This window comes from Salvelinus namaycush, chromosome 10 (genome assembly GCF_016432855.1).
Source record: "Salvelinus namaycush isolate Seneca chromosome 10, SaNama_1.0, whole genome shotgun sequence".
Lineage (NCBI taxonomy): Eukaryota > Metazoa > Chordata > Actinopteri > Salmoniformes > Salmonidae > Salvelinus > Salvelinus namaycush.
The window spans coordinates 10,705,305-10,733,215 of record NC_052316.1 but is presented as its reverse complement, the minus strand read 5'-3'; the positions used below and the strand labels follow the sequence as shown (position 1 = coordinate 10,733,215).

General features: G+C 41.8%; 1 protein-coding gene across 2 annotated transcripts in view; it reads left to right on the top strand.

The window, feature by feature from the left end:
- Positions 1-2,092: 2,092 nt before the first annotated feature.
- Positions 2,093-27,911, top strand: part of LOC120054660 (zinc transporter 7-like) — a 32,250-nt gene continuing 6,431 nt past the window's right edge. The window contains exons 1-8 of one of the 2 annotated variants that reach the window (XM_039002186.1): positions 2,093-2,256; positions 2,838-2,939; positions 3,472-3,585; positions 7,417-7,504; positions 7,704-7,836; positions 11,591-11,779; positions 12,531-12,578; positions 16,854-16,989. In XM_039002186.1, the coding sequence (XP_038858114.1) occupies positions 2,177-2,256; positions 2,838-2,939; positions 3,472-3,585; positions 7,417-7,504; positions 7,704-7,836; positions 11,591-11,779; positions 12,531-12,578; positions 16,854-16,989 (890 nt within the window). In that variant the 5' untranslated portion in view covers positions 2,093-2,176. The remainder of the gene's footprint in view (positions 2,257-2,837; positions 2,940-3,471; positions 3,586-7,416; positions 7,505-7,703; positions 7,837-11,590; positions 11,780-12,530; positions 12,579-16,853; positions 16,990-27,911) is intronic. The other variant, XM_039002187.1, reaches the window with a different exon arrangement.

The following is a 27,911-nucleotide window of genomic DNA, read 5'->3' as shown; positions in this document are numbered from 1 at the left end:
ACAATGAAACACTCTGGGGAACAGAATCTGATGGGGGTCCCTGGGATATGCTGTGTGTATGTATTTATATGTAGGCTATTTGTGCCATTTTTTATGTAATGTATGTAGTTCTGTCCTTGAGCTGTTCTTGTCTATTAATGTGCTGTATTATGTCATGTTTTGTGTGGACCCCAGGAAGAGTAGCTGCTGCTTTTGCAACAGTTTTGACTGATTGATTTAATTTATTGGTCCATTTTTTAAATACATACTGTACATAAGGGTGCTCCAGCCAGTGACGCCTCCACATTCAATTTAAGAAAATCATCAAGGATAACACAAAGCTTAAAAGCTTATTTCCATTGTGGTCCTTTTGGAAGGGGAACGGGGGATGCAGCAAGTTTAGGCGGCAGCTGTAGTTGCAACAGACAATGACAGACAGAATTGTTGTTTGTTTCATAAAATGAGCTAATTAGTACAGTTCCACTCCTAATAAACAACATACCCTTAATATATACAAGACAATCACAATATGACACACAATAGGCAGACCATATGCTATCCCGGGCATTTCCTTCTCAGCCACGCACTATAATCTTACTACACACTTTTGAGACTTGCTACTGTTTAGCAATTCTTTCAGTGAGAACTTGAAACTACCCATTGAAGGTATAAGTTTCAAATGATTTGGAAGACTATTCCAAAGAATGGCAGCTGAGTAAAAAAAAGTTAATTTCCCCATACCACTATTAAATCTAAAATGAACAATATCAGTTTCACTCTTTCAGTTTCACCAAGTTAAAGTAGTTACATAGGTACCTGAGGACCATACTGTGGACAATCTTATGGACAAGACACAATTTAATCTGAGAGACTCTCTCGTTCCACTTTGAGCAATCTAAGGCTTTCAAAGTGGGAATGGTCAAGATTAATATGTGCTGGAAGTTTAAGAGTTATCCTGACTAATTTGTTCTGAGATGTCTGGAACTGATTTTGTATTATCTGTGGGGCACTATTGTACCAGGAAGAGCACGCATAGTCGAAGTGGCACTGAACAAGAGCCCCTGTCAATGCCACCATTGCATTCTTATCCAGATATTTGAAGGTTCTTGCCAGAAACCAAATTTGATGGTTCACTTTGGAGATAACTTTTTGTGCCATGCTCTCTTCTGTCAGATGGTTATCTAGTAATTAACAGTGCTTTACTGTGACTACTAAGTCATCTACTACCACCTTAAAATCAGGGGATTTCCTCAGCTTCACTTTGGAGCAGAACAAGATGGACTTTCCAAGGTGAAGTGACAGCTTATAGCCATTTACTGACATTCCAAAGTTCAGCACTGAGGGCTTTCTCAACCACATGTTTGTCTTTGTGGGAAACCAACAGTGCAGAATCATCTGCATAGAGGAAAAGGTCACATGTACAGGCAGATTTCAGATCATTTATATACAACAAAAAGAAAAGTGGAGCCTGCACTCCCTTGGGGTTTAGACAGGGTCTCATCCACATTCTGTTTTCTTCCTTGCAGATAAGAGCTAACCCATTTTACAGCTAAGTTATTCAAGCCCATGGCTCTTAGTTTGATTAAACAGAATCTCATGATCCACTGTATCAAACACCTTTTGGAGATCTAACATAACCATACCACAACAGTTCCCTCCATCTACTTCCTTCCTGATGTAGTCAGTTAGATATAGTAGGCAACTATTGGTGGAATGGGATTTCCTAAAGCCAGATTGGAGCTCATATAGTAGGTTATGTAAGGAAATAACTGCTAATATCAATCTGCTTGAACATAATCTTTTCCATGACCTTAGATAAAATACACAGGATTGAGACAGGCCGGTGGGGATCCTAATAAAATACCAAATACCATATCTGATAGGGGGTTCTCAGCACATTGATGAGAACCCTGGGGGTCCTTGGACCTCCATATGGGAACCCCAGAATATAGGATTGCCTACTGTATCCATACACCAACATACCATGCATTGGCTTTATTTGAGAATCTGCCTGAAAACCACTTGTACCATAACTGTAGGCAGGCATTACAGTCCCTATAACATGTATTACATGTTTTGGTAGCGCAAGCGCCCTCTATTGATTGGATGTATTGGCTGAGAGCTGAGTTGGTGGTTTCAGCTCAAACCAGCAGTATTTAGCTAGCTAGCTTGGCACAACCTGGGAGGGACTGCTAAAATGTTACCATTATCTATAAAAGACGACGAGTACAAGCCACCCAAATTCAACCTCCTAGCCAAGATTTCAGGATGGTTCAGGTAAATTGTCTTATTTGTTTGTGTTCTTGCTGTATTTTGTAGGTCTTAATTAGCTTGTTAGCTAGCTATTTTGATTCTATGCTCACTGCACTGCTAGCTTAATTCAGATGTGTAAAATATGATGCCAAATATTATGCTGTAGTTACCTAGCTAACGTTAACTACCAAAACAGCTTGCTAGGGGTAGGGGACCATCCACCTTGGTTGCTGACCAAATAGATATTTGTTAGTTAGCTCCATAGACAAAAATAAGGCTAGGTTAACTGTCTTGATAGCCAGTTAGCTTCAGATGCACGAATGTCAGCTGGACACCAACACAGCTGGAAGTTAGTTACTTCCGACTTACTTAGCTAGCGTAGGGGGGGTTTGTATAGTATTACATATTTGTGTGCGGTCAACAACATGCTTGTTCAGGAAATTGATGCAATTTTGCACATTTGACATAGGTAGCTACTTCTCATTCTTAACTGGCTCTACTGTTTTGATGAGCGCAAGCTAGCAAACGTTAGTTAGGTAACGTTAGCTTGGTTGATAACTCGCGCTAGCTGCGATTCTAATTCAGTGAAATTTCTTTTTCCCCAGATCTATCCTATCTGATAAAACATCACGCAATTTGTTTTTCTTTCTCTGTCTGAATCTGTCCTTTGCTTTTGTTGAATTATCGTACGGCATATGGAGTAACAGGTAAGTTCCGTATCATTCAATGGGAAAAGCCTAACAAACGCAACTCTTATTTCAGGATGTGCCACGTATGTCTAAGCAAGCGTTGTACCAACAATGCCCGTTGCATGCACTGGCTCCATCAGTGGGAATGTACCACAAACTACATTATAACATCTAGTTAGACACATGTTATTCCCTAGTTATGTGTTTTAAAATGGCTATCCATCTTGATGGCAGTATTTTATGCATGAATTTCTGCCAGGACATCCTATCTGCAACATGTGTTCAAATTGTTGCCTGGAACCAGCTGCTAGGGTTAAAATGTCACTGTCATAAAATCCATGTGTTCCCATAGACAAGTAACTAGCTAATTAGAACTAATATGTGCAGTAATGTATTATCAGCCATAACTTAGTCATTCATAAAACATTTTTTTAAATTAGTGTAACTTTGACCCCCGGCAATTGCAAAGCTTGGGGAGGATAGATATCTGGTGTGGGAGACTGTCTAGTCTAACAAGTTGTTTTTTGTGTGTGTGTGTGTATGCTCTCAGTTTAGGTTTGATATCAGATTCCTTTCACATGTTCTTTGACTGCACTGCACTTTTAGCCGGACTTGCAGCCTCCGTGATTTCCAGGTGGAGGTCGAATGACTCATTCTCATATGGGTACGTATGCAAGCAATGTAGACTGTAGCTTCACTTTTTGCGCCTTCGCTAGCAAAGGTAACGCTGCCTCCAAAACTGATAAGGAGTCTCTGCTAATGTTTACATTTTGAAGTTTGTGACGTCTTACCAAGCGTATATGGTTACCTGTATAATTTTTGATCTTATGCCATTATTGATATCCAGGGTTGCCAATCCTGCTGGTGATCGCTAAATCTGCACCTTTAGTACATATTTGGATGTGTGTATTGCTACTAATGTAACAAAGGTGTTGCAGCTGAATGGAGTGATTTCAGTTCAAACTGATTGTATTTAAGTTCTATAATTCTGAATTTGGATTTTGAATTTGTAATGCACAAATGGAATCATTGAATTCATAATTGACCTTGTATTTCATGATTTGATACTGAGTTGAATGAATATTGCATTCAATTTTAAATTGTATTGAACATTCAAGTTCAATATTTTTATTTTCAGTTTCAAAATGGTAGATAGTGAATTCATTGTCTGTGTATAAAGTTTACAAACTATAATTTCAAGTTTATCAATATTTAATATATTCAACTTCTCAGACATTAAATTCTCTAAATTCAGATTCAAAAACCAGAGATGTAATCCTGGTACTTTTCCAGACAGGAAAGGTAGTCAGAGGCTATCTGTTCTCTTCTGTCAATGTGGCATGTTGAATATTTTCTTCTGATGAATTTGTCTACTGTTTGAACCGTTTTGGCTATAAGCTATTATGACCCCATTCCTGAAGCTAACACTCTTGGACATGGACGTGCCTTCTGTTCCCTAATATGAATATCACAGGCCATGTAGGACACGTTAGAAGGAAGTGTCACAAGTTTGACCTCCATAAGAATAGATTTGAATAGCCCTGTCATAGCCTTTCTACGTCCTATTTCATTTTGCACTTGTGACTGACTGGGTTTGAACCAGGTCTCCTATATGTAACAAGACTGTGCCGATCCACTTAGCTAAACCCATGGGGAGGAACTCAGGAAGCTAACTCAAGTCTGCAGCAAGGTTACTCCTCAAAAGAGAGTAGTTCATCAGACCACCTCGGTCACATTTCACCGCCCTTTGAACTCCTACTCAGAGATCACGGCACCAAACTGTCTGGGTTCGAAATCAGGCCTACCGTTTTCTGTGGCCAACGGAGGCATAAGGATCTGTGCCCTCCATTTTAATGAGTGCAACAGAGGTGATTTGGGGATCCATGCATGTGATGAGCAACCTTGCCTGAGACCTGAAGACTTGTTTTACTGATGGGGTTCTGACCCAGGTATCCTGAGCGCCAGACAATGCAACTTTTCAGGTCTCAGACAAGTCACTCATCACATGAGCGTTGTCACCGAACCACTTGCGTTACACTTCACCCCCCTTTGACCTCCTTGAAGAGACCATCCAAGTCACAGGACTAATACCTAGGCTTTAGCTCAGCAGGCCAACAGTCTTAACCCAGTCAGTCACATGTTACCCTTATAATGATGACCCTTGCTGGAGACTTAAAACTACACGATATATGCGAAAGTATGTGGACACCACTTCAAATTAGTGGAATCTTCTATTTCAGCCACACATATGGCTGACGGGTGTATAAAATCACACCGCCATGCAATCTCCATAGACAAACATTGGTAGTAGAATGGTCTGTGAAATTTCTGCCCTGCTAGAGCTGCCCCGGTCAACTGTGCTGTTATTGTGAAGTGGAAACGTCTAGGAGCAACAACTGCTCAGCCGCGAAGTGGTAGGCCACACAAGCTCACAGAACAAAACCACTGAAGCGCGTAGCACGTAAAAATCGTCTATCCTCGGTTGCAACGCTCACTACCGAGTTGCAAACTGCCTCTGGAAGCAACGTCAGCACAAGAACTGTTCGTCAGGAGCTTCATGAAATGGGTTTCCATTGCTCACACAAGTGTACGATCACCATTTGCAATGCCAAGTGTCGGCTGGAGGGGAGTAAAGCTCGCCGCCATTGGACTCTGGAGCAGTGGAAACGCATTCTCTGGAGTGATGAATCATGCTTTACCGTCTGGCAGTCCGACGGACGAATCTGTGTTTGGCGGATGCCAGGAGAACGCTCTCTGCCCGACTGCATAGTGCCTACTGTAAAGTTTGGTGGAGGAGGAATAATGGTCTGGGGCTGTATTTCATGGTTCGGGCTAGGAAATTGGGAAATCTTAGAGCTACAGCATACAATGACATTTTTGTGCGTCAAACTTTGTGGCACCAGTTTGGGGAAGGCCCTTTCCTGTTTCAGCATGACAATGCCCCCGTGCACAAAGCGAGGTCCATACAGAAATTATTTGTCGAGATTGGTGTGGAAGAACTTGACTGGCCTGCACATAGCCCTGACCTCAACCCCATCAAAGACCTTTGGGATGAATTGGAACGCCGACTGCGAGCCAGGCCTAATCCCCCAACTTCAGTACCCAACCTCACTAATGCTCTTGTGGCTGAATGGAAGCAAGTCCCCACGCCAATGTTCCAACATCTAGTGGAAAGCCTTCCCAGAAAAGTGGAGGCTGCTGTGTCAGCAAAGGGGGGACCAACTCCATATTAATGCCCATGATTTTGGAATGAGATGTTTGACGAGCAGTTTGATGTCCACATACTTTTGGTCAAGGAGTGTATGTCTTCATGTTGCTCATCACATAAGCGTGTATAACCAAACCCCACACTTTTGATGAGTAACCTTGCTGGCTCTTTAAGACTTGTATTTGTGTAGCAGATGGAGATCTGTGACACTCACGATGGGTTGGAATGCTTTGTATGAGCTGAATCAGGGGGGAGCGGTACTTGCTAAGCAGGCAGCGTGACGTCCTTTACAATGGTGCTACTGGACTCTGGTCTACAGTTGCAAGTCAAACACTGGAGTTGCTGTAGAGTGAGTTTGTGGGGTGAATGTAGCAGATGGGATCTGAAACTCACTCATCAGCCTGAAGTGTCGCCCCTTGTCCAATTGAAGGCCTTTTTCAACAGCGCGGTGTGTTGGAACTCTTCAGGAGGGCGGTCACGTGTGTTTTGCGAGGCAGAGGACCTGAGTTCGAGTCTCTATGAGCTGAATCAGAGGGGAGCGGTACTCGATAAGCAAGCAGCATGTTGTCCTTTACATACATTTCCTGAACTTATCCCTATAGGCTTTAGCTAAGTGGGCTAACAGTCTTGTGACATGCAAGATACCTATTTCGAACCCAGTCAGTCACAATATTAAATAGGGAGTGGAACGGTTATCTACTTTAAAAAAAAAAATTGGTGACACAATAGCCAAAATGGTTGAAACGTTAGCGCCAAATTCATAGGCAGAAAATGTATTCAACATGCCACATTGGCTTTAGAATCCACCAGAAGCTTCTGTTTACCATAGAGTTTAATCCTCTGTTCTCCTCTACCTTTCCTGTCTGGCAAAGTACCAGGATGTTGTCTCTGGTTTTGAATCTGAATTTAGAGAACTGAATATAATAATTAATGTTGATTAACTTGAAATTATAGTTTGTAAACTTGATACACAATTAATTCAATATCTACCATATTGAAACTTAATAGATAAATATTGAATTTGAATATTCAATTACATTTAAAACTCAATGCAATATTAATTCATTTCAGTTTCAAATGAAATACTATATCAATTTATGAATGAAATGATTTAATTTGTGCATTACACGTTTAAAAAATATTACGTTCAAATTCAATATCCTGATACAAAATTATGGAATTCAAATACAATTTGTTGGCACTGAAATAGCTCCAGCTGTTTTTAAATCACATTGATTAGCCTCTATTGTTGACCTGTGTGTACTGCACTTCCCTTTCTGTTTTCAGATACGTGAGGGCGGAGGTGTTGGCAGGGTTTGTGAATGGCCTGTTCCTCATCTTCACTGCCTTCTTCATTTTCTCAGAAGGCGTAGAGGTATGCCACAGAACACAATGGGTTTGATTAGGAGTATTTCACATATTGAAAACAACATTGATTTGAATGATTTTGATAAGACAAGGCCTATATTGTCTAAATATTGTTGAATCACAGTGCTATCAACTTTTATTTAAGATGATCAATTCTCAGTAACGATGTTGATTTGACTGGTCTTGTCTCCTGCTGCATCTGACAGAGGGCTTTGGAGCCGCCACACGTGAATCACGATCGTCTGCTCCCTGTGTCTGTCGCTGGGCTGCTGGTGAACCTGGTGGGCATCTTTGTGTTCCAGCACGGGGGCCACGGCCACTCTCACGGAGGGGATGAAGGTAAGATGAGGACATCTCTCGCTCTCCCCGTAGTCACTTTACACATCTACCATATCACTCCACGTTTTGCTAATCTTCACTCTCTCGCAAGTGGTCACTCCACGCTTTCCTGATAGTCCCTGTACTACTTCTTTGCGCTTCTATGCTAGGTCTAAAAGCATATAGTGTTGGGGTGGAGCCATGAGTTGATTCAACTCATCCACCCATCACTTGTGTCCCCTAAAGTTCCTTTACTTTGTGGTCCCCCAAGTTGTTCTCTCAAATTCCATCAGGCTCACTGCCTAACCCCTTTCTGCTCTTAAGTCACCAGTCCCTGTACCCTTTTCAAACACTAATAGCTTGCCTCATATAATGGCGTGATACTAAACTCTGCAAAAAAAGAAACGTCCTCTCACTGTCAACTGCATTTATATTCAGCAAATTTAACGTGTAAATATTTGTATGAACATAAGATTCAACAACTGAGACATAAACTGAACAAGTTCCACAGACATGTGACTAACAGAAATGGAATAATGTGTCCCTGAACAAAGGGGAAGGGGGGGTCAAAATCAAAAGTAACAGTCAGTATCTGGTGTGGCCACCAGCTGCATCTCCTCATGGACTGCACCAGATTTGCCAGTTCTTGCTGAGAGATGTTACCCCACTCTTCCACCAAGGCACCTGCAAGTTCCTGGACATTTCTGGGGGGAATGGCCCTGGCCCTCACCCTCCTATCCTCACCCTCCTATGAGATCCGGGCTCTTCGCTGGCCATGGCAGAACACTGACATTCCTGTCTTGCAGGAAATCACGCACAGTGGCATTGTCATGTAAGGATGAGCCTGCAGAAAGGGTACCACATGAGGGAGGAGGATGTCTTCCCTGTAACGCACAGCGTTGAGATTGCCTGCAATGACGACAAGCTCCGTCCGATGATGCTGTGACACACCGCCCCAGACCATGACGGACAATCCACATCCAAATTGATTCCGCTCCAAAGTACAGGCCTCGGTGTAACGCTCATTCCTTCAACAATAAACACGAATCTGACCATCACCCCTGGTGAGACAAAACCACGACTTGTCAGTGAAGAGCACTTTTTGCCAGTCCTGTCTGGTCCAGTGATGGGTTTGTGTCCATAGGCGATGTTGTTGCCGGTGATGTCTGAGGACCTGCCTTACAACAGGCCTATAAGCGCTCAGTCTATCCTCTCTCAGCCAATTGCAGACAGTCTGAGCACTGATGGAGGGATTGTGTGTTCCTGGTATAACTCAGGCAGTTGTTGTTGCCATGCTGTACCTGTCCCGCAGGTGTGATGTACCGATCCTGTGCAGGTGTTACACATGGTCTGCCACTGCGAGGATGATCAGCTGTCCCTCCTGTCTCCCTGTAGCACTGTTTTAAGCGTCTCACAGTACAGACATTGCAATTTATTGCCCTGGCCACATCTGCAGTCCTCATGCCTCCTTGCAGCATGCCTAGGGCACGTTCACGCAGATGAGCAGGGACCCTGGGTATCTTTCTTTTGGTGTTTTTTCAGAGTCAGTAGAAAGGCCTCTAGTGTCCTAAGTTTTCATAACTGTGACCTTAATTGCCTACCGACTGTAAACTGTTAGTGTCTTAACGACCGTTCCACAGGTGCATGTTCATTAATTGTTTGGTTCATTGAACAAGCATGGGAAACAGTGTTTAAACCCTTTACAACGGAGATCTGTGAAGTTATTTGGAATTTTACGAATTATCTTTGAAAGACAGGGTCTTGTTGTGGCAGGAAATTGAGTCGCACTATATGCACATGACTTAAAGCTGCAGCACATGATCTGCAGCTCAGTCAGCAGAGCTTCGCATCCAGTCAAAGATGACAAACACTCCTCTGCAATGGCTGTTAATTTAGTTCACCATTCTGCAAACGTCATTGCTGCTGCTTGTGCTCACCTCCGCTCCACCTTTTGTGGTTCTGCTCTTCTGTCTGTCAGGGGAGATTTAACTCGGCTCTGCTTATAGTGTGGCTTTGGTCAGTTTAATTAGCTATATATGCTCTCAACAGTTGAATGGATAAACCTAACGGTTAAGGTTTACCAATTAAATTGTTGGGAAAATGTTGTGCAACTTTTATTTTTTAGAAAGTATACAGTGCATTTGGAAAGTATTCAGACCCCTTCCCTTTTTCCACATGTTCTTACGTTACAGCCTTAATCTAAAATGGATTCAATAAAAAAGGTTTCTCATCAATCTACACACAATACCACAAGAAAACAGGTTTAAAATATATATATTTTTTTACATTTCTTTTAAATGATACCTTATTTACATAAGTATTCATACCCTTTGCTATGAAACTCGAAATTGAGCTCATCCTGTTTCTGTTGATCATTGTTGAGATGTTTCTACAACTTGATTGGAGTACATGTGGTAATTCAATTGATTGAACATGATTTGGAAAGGCATACACCGGTCTATAAGGTTCCACAGTTGACAGTTAATGTCAGTGCAAAAACCAAGCCATGAGGCCAAAGAAATTGTCCATAGAGCTCTGAGACAGGATTGTGTCGAGGCACAGATCTGGGGAAGGGTACCAACATTTTTTTGCACAATTGAAGGTCCCCAAGAACAAAGTGGCTTCCATAATTGTTAAATGGAAGAAGTTTGGAACCACAAAGACTCTTCCTTAGAGCTGGCTGCCTGGCCAAACTGAGCAATTGTGGGAGAAGGGCCTTGGTCAGGGAGGTGACTAAGAACCCAATGGTCACTCTGACAGAGCTCCAGGGTTCCTCTGTGGAGATGGTTGTCCTTCTGGAAGGTTCTCCCATCTCTGCAGCATTCCACCAATCAGGCCTTTATGGTAGAGTGTCCAGACGGAAGCCACTCCTCAGTAATAGGCACATGACAGCCCACTTGGCGTTTACCAAAAGTCACCTAATAAAGGACTTTGACCATGAGAGAATTTTTTCACTGGTCTGATGAAACCAAGATTGAACTCTTTGGCTGGAATACCAAGCATCACGTTGTGGGCATGTTTTTCAGCAGCAGGGACTGTGAGGCTAGTCAGGATCGAGGGAAAGATAAACGGAGCAAAGTATTGAGATCTTTGATGAAAACCTGCTCCAGAGTGCTCAGGACCTCAGACTGGTGCGACGCACACAGCCAAGACAACACAGGAGTGGCTTCAGGACAAGTCTCAATGTCCTTGAGTGGCCCAGCCAGAGCCCGATCAAACATCTCTGGAGAGACCTGAAAATAGCTGTGCTGCAATGCTCCTCATCCAACCTGACAGAGCTTGAGAGGATCTGTGGAGAAGAATGGGAGAAACTCCCCAAATACAGGTGTGCCAAGCGTCTAGCGTCATACTTAAGGCTGTAATCGCTGCCGAAGATGCTTCAAAGTACTGAGTAAAAGGGTCTGGATACTTATGTGATATTTCAGTTTAGTATTTTGAAAAGATTTCCAAAACACATTTTTTTTGCTTTGTCTTTATGGGGTATTGTGTGTAGTTTGATGAGGAAAAAAACGTTCATCATTTTAGAACAAGGCTGTAACGTAACTGGGAAAAGTCAAGGGGTCGGAATACTTTCCCAATGCGCTGTACTTTCCCTTAGTCGGCACCTCTACAAACATTGAGTGCTTTTTACAGAACACATTCCTCAAGTAGGGAGCACCCCTACTAGACCCTAAACACCAAGACCAAATGATTTGTCATTCGCCTTTTATGTTCAATAGAACTGACAACACAAATGTATTTGTAGGTGTAATCTGTGTTTTACGGTCATTTGCAGGTCACGGCCACAGCCACTCTCTGTTCAATGGCAATGCAGGTCACGGACACAGCCATGGGGGGCATGGGCACGAGTCCAAACATGGAGATGGGCACGAGCACAGGCATGAAGATGGACACGGGCACAGCCACGGACATGGGCACAGCCACGGAGAGCACGGCCACTCCCACGAGGACCCTCACTGCCATGGTAAGGCAACAACACTTCCTGGCATAGAAAAACCAAATGCCTGTAATGCAGTATGAGAATAATTATTTTGTTCTAGAATTGGTAGTTATTTCAGTGGCATCCAGTGTTTTTAAATCTTAATTTAGGTAAATACGCAAAACCATTTTGAGGAGCGTGAATATGCAGTGTATGATAACCGGCAACAATTTCCTAAAAATTGGGTTTTTGGCACAATTGTTGGTGGTTTTATTGAAGCCCATTTTAAATTAGTCTTCTGCATCTGTGTGTTTGCTTTAGAAGTCCAATCCAAATCAATTCCTGGGTCTGTGTTGATGCCTCCTTTCTTTTTTTTTTTTAAAGCTCTGCACACACTGGATAAGTGGCCCAAATGTGCAAAATTCCACCTTGCCTAAAACACTAGGTGGTGCTATTGCCACATTGCTGATGCTGTCTGCTCAAGTGGACTAAATTGTCGGGGCAGGGGGATTAGTTTATTAGGCCTGAATGTTCGCTATGCAATTCTTGACTGTTCGCTCTACTGTTGTCTATTGCTATTCACACAATTTAGTATTTGCTAGAACTTTATGTGAGCTGGAGCTTTAAGCATATGTGGCAGCACTTCACTCCCCTTTCATTGTGTCCCAGCAGAAGTCTCGATGAACCTATCCAGGTAGTTGAAAGGCTGTTGTAAATCTCATTTGTGGTTAGCCCTGTTTTCTATAATCAATACTAATTGCTGTATTTAATTAATGCATGAATTTATTTATTTCAGATGAACTGCACACGCCAGGGAAGGGCTCCAGCAAACAGATTTTGCAAGGTACTGAACATTGAAATGACTAATTCGATGCAGCTTTTTACTCGTCTTTGTTCACCTATTGTACAGTGCCTTCGGAAAGTTTTCAGACCCCTTGACATTTCCCACATTTTGTTACATTACAGCCTTATTCTAAAAAGGATTACATATACATGTATTCTCAGAAGTCTACACACAATACCCCATAATGACAAAGGGAAAAACAGGTTTAGAATTTACCAATGTGTAAAAAAAAAAAAAAAAAAAAAAAAAAAAGACATTGAGCTCAAGTGCATCCTGCTTCCATTTGATTGGAGTCCACCTGTGGTAAATTCAATTGATTGATCATAATTTGGAAAGGCACACACCTGTCTATATGAGGTCCCAGAGTTGACAGTGATTGTCAGTGCATAAACCAAGCCATGAGGTTGAAGGAATTGTCCGTAGAGCTCTGAGACAGAATTGTGTCATGGCATAGATCTGGGGATAGGTACCAAAACATTTCTGCAGCATTGAAGGTCCGCAAGAACATAGTGGCCTCCATAATTCTTAAATGGAAGAAGTTTGGAACCACCAAGACTCTTCCTAGAGCTGGCCGCCCGGCCAAACTGAGCAACAGGGCGGGGGAGAAGGGCTTGGTAAGGGAGGTGACCAAGAACTCGATGGTCACTCTGACAGAGCTCTAGAGTTCCTCTGTGGAGATGGGAGAACTTTCCAGAAGGACAACCATCTCTGCAGCACTCCACCAATCAGGCCTTTAAGGTAGAATGGCCAGCCGGAAGCCACTCCTCAGTAAGACAGCCCGCTTGGAGTTTGGCAAAAGGCACCTATTTGGCCTGAATGCCAAGCGTGACATCTGGAGTAAACCTGGCACCATCCCTACGGTGAAGCATGGTGGTGGCACAGCGTCATGCTGTGGGGGTGTTTTTCAGCGGCAGGGACTGAGAGACTAGTCAGGATCGAGGTAAAGATGAACGGAGCAAAGTACAGAGTTCTTAGATGAAAACCTCCTCCAGAGAGCTCAGGACCTCAGACTGGGGTGAAGATTCACCTTCCAACAGGACAGTGACACTAAGCACACAGCCAAAACACAGGAGTGGCTTCAGGACAAGTCTCTGAATGTTCTTGAGTGGCCCAGCCAGAGCCCAGACTTGAACCCGATCGAACCTCTCTGGAGAGACCTGAAAATAGCTGTGCAGCAACGCTCCATGTGCAACCTGATAGAGCTTTAGAGGATCTGCAGAGAAGAATGGTACAAACTCCCCAAATACAGGTGTGCCAAGCTTGTAGCGTAATACCCAATAAGACTCGAGGCTGTAAACCCAGCCAAAGGTGCTTCAACAAAGTGCTGAGTAAAGAGTCTGAAGACTTATGTAAATGTCTGGTAAATCTTTTTAAATTTTTTATTAACACAAATAAAAAATAAACAGTTTTTACTTTGTCATTATGGGGTAGTGTGTGCAAATTGATGAGGGAAAATATATATTTTTAATCAATTTTAGAATAAGGCTGTAATTTAACAATGTGTAAAAAGTCAAGGGGTCTGAATACTTTCCGAATGCACTGTATGTGGACTGTGCACAAACTATTTTGATCTTCTTAAAAATACCAAAGATATTTACTCATGTTAGACTTGGTAAACCACCATCCAACACCACCTTAATGGGCTATAATGTTGTATGTGAGATTGTAGTTATACATTTTCATCCAGTTCAAGGGAAGAATACTGTGTTTTTTAATGCATCGATAGGGTACGGTTGCCTTGACATAGTAGACATCATGTAGGACTATCTGTTTGATGGTATTTCCAACATCTCTGAAAAACAAAAACGTTGAAATGGTGTGAGATTTAATGGGTCTGGTAACTTGAATTTGGTGGGGAAATGTCAAGGCACCATTACATCTGAGAAAGAGTCCAGGAGCACTGTCACTAAACTTCTTTGTCCAGGCTTCTGTGGGAAAGGGCTGAAAGGAGAAAGTAGTTTGTCCCTTTCACCCGGCACATAGAGAGCAATGAAGAGGGAGAGCGAATGGGCCCTTTGGGAGGCCTGCTTTGGGGAAACACTGGGCCCACACAGAAGTTGGGGTGGCGTAGGGGGCTCTGGAGAACAGAGGAGGAGGGGGATAGGAGAGAGAAAGAGGGGAAGGGGGAGCTGACAGTGCAAAAGGTGACTTAACCACTGTTCCCTTTTGGCCATTGAAGACCTTTCCTCTTTGGGTGGCGTTGTTATGAAGCTAGAACCCAGGAGGTTGGTTGATTATTTCTGTCGGGCTCGGTTTTCCGTTCACAAAGTGCAGGGTACTTTTGGCGTGGAATGACGTCCTCGTCAACATTCCTTTTCAACTCCACAGTTTTCCCCGAAACATTTTTTTTAAACCCTACCACATCCAAGGTCATATGTCACTGTAATGTTATACACCCTGCCAGATTGTAGCACTAGATTGGATTTAAGAGAATTGCCCAAATCAAAATTATAGGTCATAGGCACAGTAACAAATTATAATTTTTCATTGACGTGCTCCTTTAAATACCTGGTAAATGCTTTTCTTTTTTTTCCTTTTTTTGTGCTGCAATGAAAGTGTAACACTCTCAACTTCCGAAGGCTAACCCCAGCCAAACTCCAAAATGGAATTCCATTCATGTTGCATTTCAATTGAAGGACTAAACAAAAGTGGATAAAATGGAGTTATAAAAAACGGTCACTGACCACTTTTTATTTAAATGTTCTGATACTGTATCTAGTCATTTAAATCATTTCTTTTTTTACTGTTTTCTGCATTGTAGAATAATAGTGAAGACAAACTATATGAAATAACACAAAAAATCTAAATATATATTTGATATTCTTCAAAGTAATCACCCTTTGCCTTGATGACAGCTTTGCACACTCTTGGCATTCTCTCAACCGGCTTCACCTGGAATGCTTTTCCAACAGTCTTGAAGGAGTTCCCACATATGCTGAGTACTTGTTGGCTGCTTTTCCTTCACTCTGCGGTCCAGCTCATCCCAAACCATCTCAATTGGTTTAAGGTCGGGTGATTGTGGAGGCCAGGTCATCTGATACAGCACTCCATCACTCTCCTTCTTGGTCAAATAGCCCTTACACAGCCTGGAGGTATGTTAGGTCATTGTCCTGTTGAAAAACATGATAGTCCCACTAAGCGCAAACCAAATGGGAAGGCGTATCGCTGCAGAATGCTGTGGTAGCCATGCTGATTAAGTGTGCCTTGAATTGTAAATAAATCACTGACAGTGTCACCAGCAAAGCACCCACACACCATCACACTCCCTCCATGCTTCACCGTGAGAACCACATATGGGAAGATCGTCCGTTCACCTACTCTGCGTCTCACAAAGACACGGTGGTTGGAACCAAAAATCTCAAATTTGGACTCATCAGACCAAAGGACCGATTTCCACCGGTCTAATGTCCATTGCTCATGTTTCTTGGCACAAGCAATTCTCTTCTTCTTATTGGTGTCCTTTTTAGTAGTGGTTTCTTTGCAGCAATTTGACTATGAAGGCCTGATTCACACAGTCTCCTCTGAACTGTTGATGTGTCTTGTTACTTGAACTCTGAAGCATTTATTTGGGCTACAATTTCTCAGGCTGGTAACTCTCATGAACTTATCCTCTGCAGCAGAGGTAACTCTGGGTCTTCTTTTCCTGTGGCGGTCCTCATGAGAGCCAGTTTCATCATAGCGCTTGATAGTTTTTGCGACTGCACTTGAAATTTTCCGGATTGACTGACCTTAAAAATGACAGTCCATCATGACTTTATCTTTGCTTATTTGAGCTATCCTTGCCATTAATATGGATTTAGCCCTATTTGGTAAAATACCATCTTCTGTGTACATTGTTACAGCACAACTGATTGGCTCAAACACATTAAGAACTAAAGAAATTCCACAATGTACTTTAACAAGGCACACCTGTTAATTGAAATGCATTCCAGGTGACTAGGTCATGAAGCTGGTTGAGCGAATGCCAAGAGTGTGCAAAGCTGTCAAGGCAAAGGGTGGCTACTTTGAAGAATTTCAAATAAAACATATTTTGATTTGTTCAAAACTTGTTTTGGTTACTACATGATTCCATATGTGTGTTATTTCATAGTTTTGCTGTCTTCACTATTATTCTACAATGTAGAAAATAGTAAAATTTAAAGGAAAAACCCTTGAATGAGTAGGTGTTAAACTTTTGACTGGTACTATATATATCTATATATTGTGTTTGCTGCGGGACAAATTATTTGTAGTTATGGATGATATGAAATACTTAAGACAACCCATGTTTTACAGGGGTGTTTTTACATATCGTAGCTGACACACTGGGCAGTGTGGGAGTGATCATCTCAGCCATCCTGATGCAGAAGTATGATCTGATGATCGCTGACCCCATCTGCTCCATGTGCATCTCCATTCTCATCGGAGTCAGGTCAGTTGACCTCACACAGTAGTACAATTCCCAACAGGCCACACGCTCATTTTACAAATATTCACGTAAGAGGGAAACTTGAAGGCCATCGTCACACTGCTGCAGGAAAGTACCACACACACACACTCAGGGCTAGATTTACTGTGTCGTTTTCACCAGTACAATTTGGAACTGTTGTCTTCAGGATGGATTAAAATGCATTCAAAGTAAGCTCAAAACAGTAATGTACTTATCTTTTTAGGCAATATTGCCTTTGTTTGATTTCTGCACTGGTGCAAACACTTCCTTAAACACCACAATAGTTGTTATTTTTTACCTCGTGTCGGTCACTTTGATTGTTTTCGCCTTGCCATCGTAACAACTGAACACCAGAGCCATTTCACAAGAATCCCCATCCATTGAGCGCTCCACATGTAGGGCTGAACCCAGGGAATATTGCACACTGGCTTCTCCCATGATGATGAGTATTGGTATTCTGCTATTCAGCTAAATGTCTTTAATGGTGGGTCAGTCTCCACCGTAGACCCACTTCTCCTGGTGCTGCAGAACAAGATGAAACGACAGAAGGCAAGCATGCATTCGGGCATGTTGTCTCACCACTTCAAACTGGCCACTGTTAATCTTTCTCAAACGCTGCCAACACCACTGTAAAGTGCAGAATTACAGGACTCGTACAGTGGGGTGGAGTCTTTGTGGCTCCCAGAACATATGGCATCCCAGAAATCATGCTCTGTCCTGCTTTGTAGCATTCTTCAAACGTTTACTGCCAAGATGTTGCCAAGTAGACTTTTTATGCAGTGTAAGAGTCATGCTCTCTCTACACTAAATAATGCCCAGAATTGATTTGAATGTTCTGTGTAGCCTACATCTGACTTAGGCAGCTTTAGCCAATATGACTCATGATTTATGTCAAGCTTCAGGAAGTTTCAGCAACCAGTAAATTTAAACTGGTTTCTTCATTAGGGGTGAAGACCGACCGAGCCAACCTCAGCAGACAGAACTAGTCACACTTGCAATAGAGAACCAGTCAGTCCAACAGACAGAATGGGAGGGCCAAGAATTGTTCCTTGACCACCTGGCCATTCCCAGCAGATAGGTGGTGTAGCCCAACTTTTACACAACGTGTGACCCTACGAGAAGCGAGTGTGTGTGTGACATTTTGGCATCTAAATAATAGATTTAGCTTTTCAGATTTTGTTCCACAGTGGTAGATGGACCTGCAAAACTGCTGAAATCCAGAGGGATTCGAAAAAATATATTTGGTGAGGAATGGACTTGAATGAGTCTTGAGACCCAGAAAAGAGGCATTAGTTCTCAGTGGCTCGCCTGCTCATGTTTTTCTCAATTCTTCACTGTCCTCTGTTAGTCGTACAGTAGGGACAAAGTGGTTGGGGAGAGGGCCCCATTATGCAAATGTAAACTCAGTGAGTAAAGCCTCTCTGGTAAACTTGTTCGCCATCTCTTTGAGCCTTTTCTTTCCTCCTATCTGGAATGTGGTTGTGATCTGTGACTGTTCCATTTAAATATGTGTGAACAAAGCCATCCTTTTAGTGTGGATTTCTCCCCTTTTCTTGATCTGCCTGAGTGGGGTTTTGTCATTGAGACTTAAGCCGAAGCATTTTTCCTGAAGTTTTTCTCGATAGCCATCTGTGAAAGGCAAAGAAATTAACAGTTCACATGTTGGACAATGAGAACAAACGAACCCATCTAGGCTTATTCTACAGCATGTTGCATTCCATCTTGGAACCGAGCGAGGCTCGTAAAAAAAGCCATTTCAATACAGGTGCGATATGGGACAAGTGAGGGAAGAGGGAGAGGAGCAATTAAATAGCAAATAAAATAATGAAGCAGATGTGAGCCCCAAAATAAGCAGCGAAAAACATACAACTAACCTCCAACGTTGTAAAACCACCTAATCTGCAGCTGGTATTTGGCTATTATTTTCAGAATGTTTGTACTTCTTGTTTTTGTTAAGCGGCTGGACGGGAAAAATGGAGAGTGAGAGAGTAGTCAAACAGGGATTTGAAAACATTTCCCCTTTGTGGACATTTTGTTGGACCCCACCCAGATGGTTGTGCGGGATCGGAGATTAATTTCCACGGGCCTTGACGCGTGTTGTGTTTTGTCATGAATATTTGTTTTTGTTTTGAGTGTAATCGCCTTCCTGTTAGTTTAAGTTCTGTGTGAAGTTATTTTGGGACCTCGTATTGTGATATCTTGATAAAACCCTTTAGCACTGCAAAGAGTACTGGATTCATTCCAGAAGAACTCAAAATGAAAGATTTGTGTAATTACTTGAAGTATATTCCCCACCGTTCTGGAATGGCCATCATCCATTTGTGGGATTCAAGATTCAAACAATATTGGCCTACAGATATCATTTTACTATTTGATTACCTAGTGAAATGGACCGTAGTTCTCTCTCTGTTATTGGACCGGCAGAAGGACAGTGGGTTGTTTGGAGAAATGGAAGTCAGTGTGTGCTCCCTGAACCTCAGCTGGTTGATGACCATGTTGTATTTTCTTTTGCTGACATTGACCACATTTGGAGGCTGGAGGACTATTAAGGGGAGGGGCGCATCTTTCCCATCCTCCCTGAACGGCCATACTTGGAAGAACCCTTTGCAGCTGCAAAAACTGTACAGAACCAAGCACAGACCCCTTGCACGTGTGTGTTTGCCTTGGGCCGTCCCAGTGTATTTCTTTGTGTGCCTCGGTCAAGGCCTGGTGGCTGCTGGCCTCGCACCAAAGGGGGAATATCTGGGTTGGCTGTGGACAGATGGAACAGTCTGTGCAGCCTGTGATTAGTGAGTGGAGAGAGGTGGTTAGAGGCCCCTGCGGGCCCCTTGGCTCTCTCTGTGGGGCTGTGGGTTAGCTGGGGCCTCATGTGGGACTCTGCTGCTGGGACCAAGAGCCCGGCTGAGGCTCCTCCCTCCCTGCTGGAGGAAAAGGAGCCAAAGGCTGGGTAATGACTCCCAGGTGAAAGCCTGGAAACCAGATAAGGTAGGCGTGAATAAATTAGGACACACTATGTAAATACGAGTACTAATCAAGGCCTTTTGGGACAGTGATTTGGCTCATTTGAAATGAGGATAACTATTGGAATGATGTTAGAGACGACAGTGTGCTAAGACGAATTGGCTTTGAGTTGCTAGTGTGGCAACTCCTTGTTACAGATGTTTGAACAGTACATACCCAGGTGCCATACAAAAGTAAATTGATTACATATAACGGGTGAGTGCTATACGTTAACTTGAATGCTGTTTATTTTGACCCAATTCTTGAAGTCTCTTTTTTTATTTTATTTTTTTCACTTCCAACCTCGTACATAATTAGTCTAAGTGTACTCTTACCTTTTGACCTCTGTTACATCATTCCCTTGAGGTTTTCCCTTTAATGAACTAGACTTGGCAGAAGAGCCATTGTGTTGGCTGGTAATGAAGGTGATGTTTCAGGCCAGGGCTTGAGGTTAGGTAATGAACCCTTCCGCCACATAACCACTGTGAAAGCCCTCCCCTTTCTGATGGTCACATAGGGCCTTGTGTTTTCATTGTTCCCTCTTTAATGCTGTCACGTTTCCTTGAGTTGAGAAGACATAAAGAGTTGAAAGGCAGAAAGTTGAGACACTACTTTCGTCAATTCTTGACAATAACCAGGTTTCCATCCAACTATTTAATGCGGCTGAATTACCTGACGCATAAAAACATGTCACGACAGGGCTGATGGAAACAGGACATGTCTGTACAATTTCATACATTTCGACACCATTTGTTCGTTCGTGATGGGATCTTGTCGGTAAAATTAATTATGCAAGAAATGGTGGTGGAAAATCTAACATTGTGTGACTCCAAGTTTCCTTCTATATGTCACATTGTAGGCCTTGTACCACCACAATATGGATAAGCATGAAAAATGTATAGGCAGATGAAGTTATTTATGATAAACTTCACATTGTGGTTAAGTGCACGGTGATCATGCAATTTCCCAATCGGCTAAATATCGAGGGTATTTGATTGCTGGTGACATGATGATCGGTGCTTGGCTGCCAATTAGCAAATACAATTATTGCTCTTATCCATATCTCATCATATAACCTGTCCACTTTATCACCGAACTTGTCGAGAGCATGCGTCAAAACCAGACTGGGCAAATTTGCTATATTATCGTAAAAGTTTGTGATAAAACCATTGGTAGAGTTGAAACTCTTAAAACAAATGTATTTTATGTGCACTACAACATGCACAGCCTTTTATCCACCACAATTTACTTTGATGGAAACACCCCTCATTGTTTTTATGCATATTTTTGAATATTCACATGAAAATCTGTCGCGAATTGGATAGAAACCTAGCTACTGGTCAGTTTGAATCATTTTATTACATTTTTTTAAATTTAATGACAATGTAGAGTAGTTTTGGCCTCCCCTGTCTACTAAAACCACACCATTTTGTTTAAGGTAACCATCCTAGTGTAGCTGACTGTAATGATAGGTTTTTCATGCTCCTTTGAATCAGGGACTTCTGATGGTTTTAGATGTGGGGAGGAGATTTCACTAGCATGTCATGCTTAACCCACATGTCCTACATTGCCATTGGCTCTCCATTTAATAACCGGTTTACATGTTATTTCACCTCTCCTCTTTTCAGTGGCTTGGGTCAGTATCGTGTTCAAGGCCATGCGTCTGAGATTTATGTATCCATCTTAAACTGTATTTCTAACTTCTCAGCCCATGTTATCCATGGCAGGTCTGTGTCCTTTTTTAGATGTTCTCATGATGAACATATGCTTTCATTCAGAATGGGTGGATGTAGGCTTAATTTTCTTCTTGTTGTGGTGGAGCTTCCCTAGTTTTGCTTCATTGTTCAACTCCAAGACTGTTCGCTCCAAGGCCTTGAATGTGGGTCTGACTCCCTCTCTTTACAACTCGGGGAATTCCAGAACAGTGTTGACACTTTGGCAGCCCCTCATTGGAAGAGCATTTTTTTTCCCCATTGGGAAGAAACAGGATTTGGTTCAACCTCATCATGCAGTAATGTCAGTATGTAAAATGTTGCCTACTGTTAGTATTGGTTGCCTGGTGAGTGAGATGTTCCCACTTTTTGTTGTGGTAAATCTCCCTTGACTGAGGGGTTTAGGCCTATACTGCTCTTGCTACTGTTATTGAATGACTGCTTATATCGATAATACTTAGTGGTTGATTATTATTGTGTGCCTTGCTAAAGATCCTGTACTTGCTAGACCTCCACTAATTTTTTTTTTTAATTTTTTTTAAAAAATTGGTTTCCAAAATGCCAATACCAGGGATGTTACACATTGGCGCTTTGAGTCTTGGGTCAAAGCTCGAAATCAGGGATGTCAAACTCATTCCATGGAGGGCCTAGTATCTTCTGGGTTTTTGGTTTTTCTTTTCAATTAAGACCTAGACAACCAGGTGAGGGGAGTTCCTTACCAATTAGTGACCTTAATTCATCAGTCAAGTAAGTACAAGGGAGGAGCGAAAACCCGCAGACATTCGGCCCTCCATGGAATGATTTTGACACGTGCTCTATTAATTATTAATATATTATGATTAAGTTTATGTGGTGACTGAGTCAGTGCTGTTGAATCTACACAGGAAGGCTGGGGACAATAGTATGATTTCAGAGTAGGGCATTCCCCTCGTGCTGGGAGCTTTCCTGTTTTTAGACTTGTCCAGAGCAGAGGCAAACATGGAGGTCACTGAGTAAGCCATAAATAATGTAACTTCACATTAACATTTTAGCAGAAGCTTAGCTAGAATCCTTAATTGAAATAACAAAGTGCTTACCCCGCCTCTTTTGGTAAAAAGCTGAGGGAGGGGCCTGGAGAAATGCATCCACAGCTATCTATACATTTGAGAGTGGTGACAAGGACTGACCATCCATTATATCAAAATTATAGTTTTAACCATGTTTTGAGGCTAGACAGTTTGTTTACATTTCAATTGTTTACAAACAGTGGAGTAAAACTAGTTGGAATTTGGATTTTGATGGTTACACCAGTTGAACTTGGCTCATTAAGCATTTAAGTTATTTTCTTCAAGAATCAATGGGTCAAAAAATTTATTGATGTAGCGATTTTAAGGATTCTAGCTTTAAGCATAGAGGGCTAACAGAATGTTATGAATTTGAAAGTGTTTACTTTTTTTAGGGTTGTAGATAAGCTTCAATATTGTAGATGGATTGTGGCTTCCTTCAATGTCATTGTCTGCATCATTTCCAATCGCGTGTGAGAACCAACAGTATAGAATCTCGGAGTCAGTAGCTTGTTTTGCTCACTGATTTGATTAATGAAAATTAGTGATGCACCGATATGACATTTTTGGCCGATATCTGATTTTCCTTGCCAAAAAAAACAATACCGATTTTATTAAAAAAATTAGCGGCCTTTTAAGCAATCTAGTACAGTTAAATAGTTAACACACACATGGACACAGCGGTCTAAGGCACTGCATCTCAGTGCAAGAGGTCCCTGGTTCGAATCCAGGCTGTATCACATCTGGCCGTGATTGGGAGTCCCATAGGGCGGAGCACAATTGGCCCAGCGTCGTCCGGGGTAGGTCGTCATTGTAAATTTGTTATTAACTGACTTGCCTAGTTAAATAAAGGTTACACACACACCCCACACTGACAAAAGTTATTTTGTTAGCATTTACGTATGTCCCTATTGCCAGTAAAACATAATCAAAACCAATTTCTTTCACTTACTTGCTGTGCTGTTTCGTTGTTCAGTCGTTTCATTCTCAACCAGGATTTCTATGGAACTCCGTTTGACTAATTTAACGCGTTCATACATTTTTTTTAATGTAGTTATTACACGTCACAACGATTCATCGATACGTATGCTATGATGCTGGTAAAGTTGTCTTGCGCACCTACAGTGCTGGTCATAAAAAAGCTAGCTAGCTCATGGATGCAAACAATATTCTTCCCCAAAAACATAGCAAAACGACATCATCTGTTTCAGTAGCTATAGTTAGCTAACGTTACAGCTATTAAGTTAGCTAGCTAACTCAATAGCTGTAACGTTAGCTTTGGGCAACAGGGTTAAGTAGTTGGCTAGCTACTTATTTTCATTAACTGAATTTCAATGGGCGAACAAGTGGCTACCTAGCTCATACTTAGTCACAAGGATTCCTAAATCATTGCTAAGAATAATGAAAATGACTGCAGTTTCTACTGTTTTCAGGCTGATTGTATTGGTGCTAGCTACCCCAGAAGTTGCGGTTGAACAAATTATGCTTTATTACCAATGCTGTATTGTAAACGCATCGTTCGTGGCCAGTGTTTGCAGACTTTTTTTTGTACAGCTTTGACAGTGCTACTGTATCTTTTGACACACAAAGACCCAAACTGCGTTCCATAGTATGTATGTCGTGAAGCTAATGGCAGTGACGCTATTACTGTGTAACTCCGGTAGGGCAACATCTGAAAAATAGCGCACTTGGTAGTGTGTACCGGTGCTCAACCAGTCGGCGAAAGACAACATCACCTACGACAGAACGGTTGATTGTCAAGGGCAATGAATTCCATTCTTGGCTTTAATGGATTTCGCCTTTAAGTTGTCTGGCTGAAATATTGTTACTTTCAAATGACTGCTCGATCCACACAGCTTACGTGGGCTAGTTTAGGAATGCTGTATTGCACGCATAGCACATCATTTTACGTGGTGTCATTACGTCATGTACCTACGTTATATAGGTATGCACGTCAGATTTGACATCGGTTTTCCACATCGGCGTTAAACTAGACATTGGCTGATACCGATGTTGGCTTCTTTAGCTAATATCGACCAATTCCGATATGTTCATCGATATATCGTGCATCCCTAATAAAAATGTTGAATTCATACTGGTAAGATATAGAAACATTTTATGATATTTTCCAGAATGCAATACTGTCTTCAATCTCGAAGTTGCATTGAATCAAAAACCAACTAGTAGCTGAAGGATGGAACTAAATAATAAAAAAAATAAAAAAATAAAAGTAAACTTTTATGGACAACACAGGCTTTTACTTCCAGATTATACATACTATATACATTTTACAATAGTTATCTTTTGTTTGTTTTTAGTCCCATCCTTCAGCTACTAGTTGGTTTTTGATTCAATGCAACTTTGTGATTGAAGACAGTATTGCATTCTGGAAAATATCATAAAATGTTTCTATAACTTACCAGTATGAATTCAACATTTTCATTAATCAAATCGGAGAGCAAAACAAGAAAAGACATAAGCTCCTGACTCAGATTCTATACTGTTGGTTATTGGCTGCTTCCACAGGAGCATACAGTACATGGTTCAGTACACCACACGTATTACACAAAATGCTTCTGTGTGCTGAATTGTTAAGTGCGTTACCACAGCGTTTACTGGCCAGGAGTGCTGAACAGTCAGGAAATGGATGGATCACTTAACGGCTCCTCATTTAGCTACTGTTAATGTCAGGCTGGCACAAATAAAAGCTTCTCTAATTGCTGCCCATACCTTCATAATCGTAACTAGTCAACTGGGGAAGAGGAAGTCACCGGCGTTTCACAAGATGCCTTTCCTTCCACTTATTACCAAATATTTTTAGCCATTGGCCTTAAATTTCCCTGCCCCTGCGGAAATTGAATTTTAACATCATAATCCCCCTGTTTAACCCTCTAGATTGAGGGGGGGTGGTTCTAAGCGAACATATGAAATTGTTTTAAGATGGTCATACCAAGGATTATTTAGCTATTTGATTTTGAATTTAAAGACTCCTTTAAGGTATTTAAAAAATAATATATATATAAATGAAGTTGGAAGTTTACATACACCTTAGCCAAATACATTTAATCCCAGTAAAAATTCCTTGTTTTAGTTCAGTTAGGATCACCACTTTATTTTAAGAATGTGAAATGTCAGAATAATAGTTGAGAGAATGATTTATTTCAGCTTTTGTTTCTTTCATCACATTCCCAGTGGGTCAGAAGTTTATGTGCACTCAATTAGTATTTGGTAGCATTGCCTTTTTAAATTGTTTAACTTGGGTCAAATGTGTCGGATAGCTTTCCACAAGCTTCCCACAATAAGTTGGGCCCATTCCTCCTGACAGAGCTGGTGTAACTGAGTCAGGTTTGTAGGCTTCCTTGCTCGCACACGCTTTTTCAGTTCTGCCCACAAATGTTCTATAGGTTTGAGGTCAGGGCTTTGTGATGGCCACTCGATTACCTTGACTTTGTTGTCCTTAAGCCATTTTGCCACAACTTTGGAAGTATGGGGTCATTGTCCATTTGGAAGACCCATTTGCGACCAAGCTTTAACTTCCTGACTGATGTCTGTCTTGAGATGTTGCTTCAATATATTCACATAATTTCCCTACCTCATGATGCCATCTATTTTGTGAAGTGCACCAGTCCCTCCTGCAGCAAAGCAGGCTTGCAAGCTGAAGAGCACCATCCCAACTGTGAAGAATGGGGGTGGCAGCATCATGTTGTGGGGACAACATGATGCTGCCACCCCCATTCTTCAGTTGGGATGGTGCTCTTCAGCTTGCAAGCCTCCCCCTTTTTCCTCCAAACATAACGATGGTCATTATGGCCAAACGGTTCTATTTTTGTTTCATCAGACCAGAGGACATTTTTCCAAAAAGTACGATCTTTGTCCCCATGTGCAGTTGCAAACCGTAGTCTGGCTTTTTTATGGCTGTTTTGGAGCAGTGGCTTCTTCCTTGCTGAGCGGCCTTTTAGGTTATGTCGATATAGGACTCGTTTTGCTGTGGATATAGATACTTTTGTACCCGTTTCCTCCAGCATCTTCACAAGGTCCTTTGCTGCTGTTCTGTGATTGATTTGTACTTTTCACACCAAAATACGTTCATCTCTAGGAGACAGAACGCGTCTCCTTCCTGGGCGGTATGACGGCTGCGTGGTCCCATGGTGTTTATACTTGCATACTATTGTTTGGACAGATGAACGTGGTACCTAAAGGCGTTTGGAAATTGCTAACAAATTCACTACATGGAACAATAGATGGTTCCAAAAAACATCTAAAGGAAGTTTGTTCTGACATGTCTGTGATTTATATAAGAAAGATCAGGAAATGTATTTCTTTTTTACATGTATTTATCCCCTTATTTTAAGTGCCTAAAATATCTCCATTATATACTTCCATTCATTTAAAAAAAATGTTTTAAACTGGTATCAGGGACTTTCAGACGAGGCTTGTGGGTATCCTAGAGCAAAATGGAGAGACACACCTTTCAATAGTGGTCATAACCGTTTGGATACTACAGACATTTTCGTGAGAAGACCGATTTTTGGGATGTCTCATGGTCTGACAAACACCGCTCTAGCTCTGCCACCTGTCACTGCAGATACAGAAGGGCAATATCAGTGTATTGAGAAGCAGCCCATGCAAAAATCTTATCTTAAAGAACAGACCGACGTAAACAACTCTTTCCCATTTTGTTTATTTAGCTTCCATTCAAAGACCGTTTTGAGAAAATACAAGTTATTGCAAAATGACAGTCAAAACAATAAGTTCATGGCTGTTATTATGACATGTATTACACAATTATTTTTGTCCATCTGTTTGGCTGCAGACTAGTGCAGTAGAAGTAAATAAGGAGTCAATGTGTGACTTTAAATTTCTTCAAATGTTCTCTTTTCCCGTCGGCCATAATCAAGTCTTTGATTGCATAATAACATGTTGGGTAGGGGAACGTTGGCTACATTTCGACCGGACCCTTAAGACTCAAAGGCAAAGCTGACGAATGTACAGTAGCCTATATGCCGACGAACTGGTTAGTGTAGTGTGCTACTAGCACTACAAGTGTAGTGTGCTACTATGTAGTGCAAGGAAGACTGTAGATGTGGAGGAAGAGCAAAGGGAAAGTTTTGCCCACGTTGACATGGACCTGGTGGGGTGTAGGGGATTC